Source organism: Lolium rigidum, chromosome 7 (assembly GCF_022539505.1).
Source record: "Lolium rigidum isolate FL_2022 chromosome 7, APGP_CSIRO_Lrig_0.1, whole genome shotgun sequence".
Classification (NCBI taxonomy): Eukaryota; Viridiplantae; Streptophyta; class Magnoliopsida; order Poales; family Poaceae; genus Lolium; species Lolium rigidum.
Window position 1 is genome coordinate 36,828,311 of NC_061514.1, and position 8,717 is coordinate 36,837,027.

At 46.1% G+C, this 8,717-nt stretch overlaps 1 protein-coding gene across 1 annotated transcript; it reads left to right on the plus strand.

Moving 5' to 3' along the window:
* The first annotated feature begins 3,317 nt into the window (after window positions 1–3,317).
* On the plus strand, window positions 3,318–8,717 carry LOC124670572 (GTP cyclohydrolase 1-like). The gene is made up of 2 exons (XM_047207053.1): window positions 3,318–3,552; window positions 7,063–8,717. The coding sequence occupies exons 1-2, from the start codon at window positions 3,318–3,320 to the stop codon at window positions 8,277–8,279; spliced, it is 1,452 nt and encodes a 483-aa protein (XP_047063009.1). The 3' UTR covers window positions 8,280–8,717.

Genomic DNA, 8,717 nt, shown 5'->3' on the forward strand with positions numbered 1-8,717 from the left:
GTTTGCGAAACCTTGATAAAGTTTTGCAGAGATGTGAAGAAACTAACCTTGTTCTTATTTGGGAGAAATGCCACTTTATGGTTAATGAAGGAATTGTATTGGGACATAAAATTCTGAGAGAGGTATTGAAGTTGATAGAGCTAAAGTTAAAGCAATTGAGAAGATGCCCTATCCTAGGGATGTTAAAGGTATTCGTAGTATTCTTGGTCATGCTGATTTTTATAGAAGATTTATTAAAGATTTCTCTAAAATTTCAAAGCCTCTTACTAATCTTCTTCAAAAAGATGTACCTTTTGTTTTTGATGATGATTGTAAGGAAGCTTTTGAAACTCTAAAGAAAGCCTTAACAACTGCTCCTCCTGTAGTTGAACCTCATGATTGGAATTTACCTTTTGAAATTATGTGTGATGCTAGTGATTTTTCTGTAGGTGCTATTCTTGGACAGCGAGTAGATAAAAAATTGAATGTTATTCATTATGCTAGTAAGACTCTTGATGCTGCTCAAAGAAATTATGCTACAACTGAAAAAGAGTTATTAGCTGTAGTTTTTTGCTTGTGACAAGTTTAGACCTTATATTGTTGATTCAAAAGTCACAGTTCATACTGATCATGCTGCAATTAGGTACCTTATGGAAAAGAAAGATGCTAAGCCAAGGCTTATTAGATGGGTGCTTTTTTTGCAAGAATTTGATTTACATATTGTAGATAGGAAAGGTGCTGATAATCTCGTTCTTGATAATTTGTCTAGATTGGAAAATATTGCTTATGATCCTGTTCCTGTTAATAATAGTTTTCCAAATGAACAATTGGCTGCAATAAAGGTGAGCTCGCGAGATAGTCCTTGGTATGCTGATTATGCTAACTTTATTGTTTCCAAGTACTTGCCTCCAACCTTTTCAGCTCAGCAAAGGAGGAAATTCTTTTATGACTTGAGGCATTATTTTTGGGATGACCCACACTTATATAAAGGAGTGGATGGTATTATGTGAAGAAGTGTCTCGATCATGTCTTCATAGTTCACGAACTGTACGGTGACACACTTAAGGTTCGATGTCGTTGCAAGTAAATATGAAATATGGAATGGAGTTTGAATATTGTTCGGAGTCTCGGATGAGATCCAGGACACCACGAGGAGTTCCGGAATGGTCCGGAGAATAAGATTCATATACGAGAAGTCACATTCCAAGTTTGGGAGTGGTCCGGTGAATTTATGGAAGGTTGTAGAAGGTTCTAGAAATGCGGCGCTTCAAGGCCAACAAGGCCTCATCTCTTTTGGGCCAACCATCACCAAACTCGGAGATGGTGCATGATTTGTGCATGATGGATTTGGATTTGGAGACACCAACGATCGGTGGCGGTGGTTATTTGCCGGAAGAGTGCCTTCGAGCAACCTTGCCTCGTTCCTCGGCGGTGACACTTGGTGGACGCCCGCGACCGGTGGCGGCGATACCCGAGGACCCGGTTGCTTTTCAGTTTTTGGTTCCGGGGTGTTTTCTGTAATTGTGCATGCCTTATCTTCAAATACCAGGTTCTTAGGACGAGTTATGTTAGGGATCTGACTGCAGCTCGTACGTGCCACATGTTACTGAATGAAATACCACTTATTGTTAAGAAAAAAGATTGGAGACACCGACGACTATATTGCGTCATCGGTGAATTTACATGGAATGGTGGGTAGAGCACCTTGGGTGATATGCCGAACGTCGCAGCAGCTTCTTTTGCTTGCTCCTTGCACACCAAAACGCAACGGGCCAACTAGTCGCACTTGGCGCCGAATCTCATCATAACAGAAAGTTCCCCTTTTGGAGAGATTTTGGAGAGAAGAGTGATGGCAGGAGGAAATCTGTGATTGAAACTCACGCGACCTCTCCCTTTGGATCTTCTTATTTGGTTGAAGTGTGTGCGTAGGCATTCGACGCAGGTCCAAGGTACCTTAGGGGTCTGTTCGGTTCTGGAATACACTGGAACGGAATGGAACCGTTCCATTCCTAGGAGGCATTCTCGTGTTCGGTTGTCAACTGGGACGGAACCGGGGCGTTCCTCAGAAGGGAATATTCGCTCTATATCCGGAACGCACTCGTCCGGCCAAAACGGCCGGACCGAGTGGAACGGGCGCTAATCTCTCTCTCTCCCTCACGCTAATCTCTCTCTCTCCCTCCACCTCCTCTCTCTCTCCGTCCGAGCTCCCCGCGGCCAGCCATCCCGAGCGGCGGCGGCCCGAGCGGCGGCGGCCCGAGCTCCCCGCGGCCAGCCATCCCGGCGGCGGCGGCCCGGCAGCCGGCGGCCGAGCGCCAGCGGCCGGCCGGCGGACGGAGCGGCGGCCGGCCATCCCGAGCGCCGGCCACCTCCGGCTCGCCACCCGCACCCGAGGTCGCCGCCGAGGTCGCCGCCGCCCGGCCGCACCCGAGGTCGCCGCCGCCCGCCGCACGCCGAGGTCGCCGCCGCCCGCACCCGAGGTCGCCGCCGCCCGCACCCGAGGTCGCCGCCGCCCGAGCGCGCCCGCACCCGAGGTCGCCGCCGCCCGCGCCGAGGTCGCCGCCGCCCGCACCAGAGGTCGCCGCCGCCCGGCCGCTGCGCTCCCCCAGCTCGCACCGCCTCCATGATTAGGCTCTAATTAGGCTCTAATTAATAATTTTTAGATTAATTAGGCTCTAATTAATTAAATTTTAGATTAACTCCATGTGGTTCCATTCCCTCCTTTCCAGATCAACCGAACGCAAAGATGAAGTGGAATGGAATGTAGTGGAATGGAATGGAATGGAATGGTTCCATTCCATTCCACTTCATCTGAAAAGCGAACACACCCTAGATCCGCTAGCTTTCTGAGGGAAACGTACGTACACGGCTTTCTCCTCCTCCCACCAGATCCAGCCGATCCGAGCCGTAGGTCTCCACATCCGACGGCTGCAGACGCACGCACGCAGCTCCGCCACCCACCCCCGCCGCACCAAACACCAACCCCCATCTCGACCACGCGTGACAGCCACGTTTGGTCGACCCCCCAACCGTCCCGCTGACGCTAGGCCCTACAGGCCGTATATATCCCCGGGAGGGCGGAGGCGACGCCTCCCGGAGGGAAAAATCCAAGGAGGCTCCGTCGTCGGGAGGCGGAGAGGGGCGGCGGCGCCGGATCCACACACGGCACATCTCCCCACTCCCCCGTGAGCGTGAGCGTGAGCGTGAGGTGAGTCTATCTCACCACTACTTCTCCACCACCACCACCGCCGCAGCCCCTATCCCTCCACCATCCCCCACTCTCCTCTGACGCGCGCCGCCTAATTATAGATAGCTACTAGTGCGCAGGCCGCCAGCGCGCCATGGGAGCCCTCGAGGAGGCGCGCCTCGCCGCCGTCGAGGCCGTCGCCGCGTGCGGGTGTGAAGAGGAGGACGAGGATCTCCTGGAGTTTGTTGGCGGCGGTGGCGAGGGCCCGGGAGATGCCATGGAGGCGGCGGTGCGCGCGCTGCTCGTGGGGCTGGGCGAGGACGACCGCAGGGAGGGGCTGCGCAGGACGCCCAAGCGCGTCGCCAAGGCCTTCCGCGACGGAACACGAGGTATATATACCCGCACATCCTTATCCCGCCCCTGGATCCGTTCCTGATTCGTAACAAGGCTGCCTTCGTTCCCTGGGTGCTTGACGCCCTTTTTGATCTGTGATCTGTAAGCTGCCTTGCCCCAACGCTCTCTAGAGAACCGGAGATTAGTCTCGTGCTGGTAGGGGGAGCGCCGCCGTGAGGAATTTGAGTACGAATAATAACTCGGATCTCAGGACGACAGGTCTGAAACTCGAAATTGGCCAACAGCTGTTCCCTGAATATTCCATTTCGTAGGTCTGACCACCTCACTTAACAATCGAGGGTTTAAGGTGGTACTTGCTGTGAATGGTTTGCTAGTCACTCGGGATCGTTGCTGTTATAGCTGATGGAGTGTGCATATGCTTTCCACTGATAGACCACGCTTTCAAAAAACTTCACTGGTTGTGGTTGACCACCCCGAAACACTCCATTTCGTAAGTCTGTCCACCTCGCTTACAGCTGGTGTACTATTGCTGTGAATGGTTTGCTCCTCAGTCGGGATCGTTGCTGTTATAGCTGGTCTGCTGGTGGACTGTGCATATGCTTTATATTGATAGACAACGCTTTCAAAAAACTTTACTGGTTGACCACCCTGAATATTCCATTCGTAAGTCTGACCACCTCACTTAGTGGAGGGTTTAAGGTGGTACTATTGCTGTCAATGGTTTGCTCCTCAGTCGTCATTTTTGGGTGGTACTATTGCTGTTATAGTTGGTGCTGTGTGCATATGCTTACTATTGATAACCCATGCTTTCAAAAAGCTTCACTGATTGACCACCTATCCAGCTTAGGCATCGTTTCCATCCACCATGTAGCAGGACCTTACAAATAGGGTTTTGATTGCTTTGGCAGCCATGGACTTATGATGGCTGTTACCAGTCTCAATGTGACAGTTGTATTGCGACTTTGCAATACGACTTGAAAGGGCAGTTCACGCCGTCTCAGGGGCAAACACTGCGAAATTCTGTAATTAAGATGCTTTGACTCCAGATGGAACACATGGAAATTCTACGGTTAGCCGTTATTGTTGTCGTTTAGTTACGTATGCACTTTGTCCATAGAATGAACACAGGGGATTCTGTAATAAAGATCTAGAATGGTAGCTTCTGGGGTACCATATCATGAGTCTATCAGGGAGTTGGAATTGATCATCTCACTGCAATATTTTTCTTTGCCGTATGAGGAAACCTATAGAATTCTCAGAAAGAATCTTTGAATGTGTCACTTCAACATCGCTTGGGCAGATTCATGCCAGCTGAGAGATGGCATGAATGCAGTTCTGAGTTCTTTGGAATCTAGATAAAGCTTATGAGCAATTGAAAACTAAGTTCACTTTGGTTCCTTGGTGGGCCCTTTTGGCTACAGATGAAAGAGCAAGTGACACCCTTAGAAATATTTGCAAGAAAATATTTGTCTATTGTGGTTATTCGACAGTTTCAATTAAAAAATAAGACCATGCTTTTCTACTTTTATGTTACTTTTGATGAGAGGATTGCTGGTGATGTTCTATACAGCTACTATATTGTTGCCATCCTTTGTCGTTATCACTTGTTTCTATTATTATGATTTGCTTAGGAAGAAAAGTGTCTGTTTTGAATACAATTTTAATTGTGTTAACTTGCAAAAAGAAGAACAACCCCTGCCCCAGTATAAAGGTATCGATGCATTTCGTATTCTGGAAATCAAGAGTTGGGCTAGTGAGTTACTGAGAACAGTTGTTCCCAGAATGTTCCATTTTGTGAGTCTGACTAGCTCATTTAATGGAAGGTTTAAGGTGGTACTTTGCTGTGAATGGTTTGCTCGTCAGTCATGATCATTGCTGTTCGGCTGGTGGAGTGAGCACATGCTTTTTGTTGCTCACCCACACGTTGAAAAGAATTTCAGTGATTGACCATCTATCCAACTTAGGTGTTGTGTCCAATAACCATGTAGCAGGACTTTACATAGAGGACTCCCAGTGGATTGGCCGCAACGATCCTGGGGTGTCTCTTGCCAGTCTTAGTGTGACAGCTGCATCTCGACTTCGCTATACGACTAGAAAGGGCGGTCCTAATTAATGGGTAGTACAAAAAAAATTATGTTTTCTAACGAGCTGTTAGTTATTGCCTTGTCGTTTTCTTCAATCAACTGGTGTGTGAATCCGCCTAACTCCCTTTTTATTTAAATAAATCAATCTACTTATATCTTACACAACTTAGGTTTATTCTTAACTTGTCATGTCACGAGTCTTTGGAGTTGACCATCTTACCTTGATATTTCCTTTACTGCATGAATATAACCGGGAACTTGTAGATCTCAAATGAAAAAATTGATTGCTTCTAACATTGCTTGGACAGATCTATGGCAGCTTAGAAATGACTTGTTTGAGAATCTAGATAAAGGTCATGAGCAATTTGGTATCTTGGAGGATCCTTTTGGCTACAGATGAAAGAGCAATCGGCCCCATAGAAATAATTGAAATTAATTAATTGTCTATCGTGGTTATTCAACAATTTCAATTAAACAATGAAAACCATATCTTTCTACTTTAATTTTACATCAGATGATAAAGAGGATTGCTGCTGATTTTGTGTAGTAGTACTTATATTATTGCTATCCATAGTTTGGTATAGTGCATCTCTTTCACAAAGAAATACACCAGTTTGGATCTATTCTTATTGTTAACCCACAAAAGAAGAATTGTTCCTGCCCCAGTATCAGGGTAACAATGCAACTTATAATAATCAAATCAAGGGCAGGGCTAGTGAGCTACTAGCTACTGTGTTGTGCATAGTTGGGACGCAAAACTTTTACTCACACTTGTGTTTCTACGATTCCAGTTTTTGTAGTATATATTTTAATCAAATCGAACAAAGTCATTCTATTTAATCATCCAGATGTCATTTACTGTTCTCCTTACTATGGAGGTGATGAATCTTGTCTTGTTTTAAACTCCCTCCATCCCATGAAACATGTCTTAGCTTTGTCTAAATTTGGATGCATCTAGACACTAGATGCATCCAAATTTAGACAAACCTAAGACATGTTTCATGGGACGGAGGAAGTAATAAATCTCTGTTTTCTGCTTACATTTTTCACATGTTACGGATGGCATGCCAGTTTTGTATTGAACCATCTAAATTTATCTGAAAATGACAGTGATGAGCATATGCAGAGTGTTGCCCTGACCTGACCTGGTTTTACTCTTGAAATATGTCTATGTAAAGTCTTGGATAATTTTTAGGTCATGTGTAGAAGATTGTCGTGGTATTAGTATGCGAGGATAGAAACTTTTACCCTCATGATTAACAACATTTAACTATATATATTCTACTTTAGGCCTTGCTGGGATCTGAGTCCATCCCAGTCTGTCCAAACAAAGCTTTATTATGTGCTGACTATTCTTTGCAGTGATGATATTCAAGGTTGTTACTCTTTATATTATTTTAAAACTGCAATGCACTTGCTTTTTGAGCTTTATTTGATGAATAGCTAAAAATATTCTTGCAGGTTACAAACAGAAAGTAAAAGACATTGTGCAGGGTGCTCTGTTCCCTGAGGTTGGTGTTGACAAAAGGACTGGTTCTGCTGGAGGAACTGGAGGGCAAGTTGTTGTCCGTGACATCGATCTTTTTTCATACTGTGAGTCATGCTTGCTTCCATTCAGCATACAATGCCATGTTGGGTATGTGCCATCAGGTGGAAGGGTTGTTGGTTTAAGCAAGCTTTCAAGAGTAGCTGACGTCTTTGCCAAGAGGTTTCAAAACCCTCAAAGATTAGCTAATGAAGTCTGTGGTGCATTGCATGCTAGCATACAACCTGCAGGTGTGGCTGTTGCTCTGCAGTGCTGGCACATACCGTTGCCAGAGAACTTGAAATGCAAGAGTTCTCAAGGTTTGATTGGAACATCACATTCATCTAGCTCTGGAGTTTTTGAGGGTGAGAACAGCTCTTTTTGGAATGACTTTGTGGCTCTTCTTAAGCTTAGAGGCATAGACATGGAGGTGGACAGCCATTCTGCTATTCTACCATGGTGCCCTTTGAGGCCTCAGGAGGTTCCACTCTGCAATGGTCATGGCAAGAGGATGACGACTAATGGTGCAATTTCACCAAAATCTGGACCCACTCCCTCTAATATGGTTTCTGCTGTTAGCACAATGCTCCTAGCCCTTGGAGAAGACCCCCTCAGGAAAGAACTTCTAGGCAGTCCTCAGCGTTATGTGCAATGGCTGATGAGGTTCAGAGCATGTAATCTCGATGTGAAGCTGAATGGTTTTACACTTAATGTTGCCAGTGTATATGAGAGACCAGATGAAGACGCTACTGATCATCGAGCAATCAGTTCTGAGCTGCATCTGCCATTTTGCGCCCAGTGCGAGCACCACCTCCTGCCATTCTATGGAGTAGTGCACATTGGTTATTATGGCAGCGGAGACGGCGAAGTCATTGATCGCTCTCATTTTCAGGCACTGGTTCATTTCTATGGGTGCAAGCTTCAAGTTCAGGAAAGGATGACAAGACAGATAGCTGAAGCAGTTTATTCAGTTTCTCACCGTGGAGCCATAGTTGTTGTAGAGGCCAACCACATTTGCATGATATCAAGGGGGATAGAGAAAATCAGGAGTAGTACAGCAACAATTGCAGTTTTGGGTGACTTCTTGACCGATTCTTCTGCCAAGGCATCCTTTCTACAGAACTTAATAGATACTGCTGGCCAGGAAGTATGAACCCATTCAACATTCTAGATGCTGCTGGTCTGGAGGTATGAATACACCCAACATTTTAGATACTGCCGGTCTGCAGAGTGCGGAAGCATTGATCCATTTGATCATATACCGTTAGAATCTCAGCCAAAAACATACATGAATCTAATTCCTAGTTTCAGCAAGGCACTGCAAGGAAGTTATATGGTCTTGAAGCTTTTATCAAGCTGCGGCATGGTTTGCCATTATACCGGCCATTGCTCGTGGGGGCGATGGGATCGGAATGTTGTGATCTGAAGATGTAACCTGAGAAGCACCAAAAAGAAGTTTTTTTGGTTCTCCCGTGTTGTACCATTTCATTTTGAACGGCATCTGAAAATTTGTAGCGATATAGGTGCTGCTGTGCCGGGCAAATACAGTATGTTTTAAAGTGGTTCTCGCATGTACCAGCAGTTTTGGTGA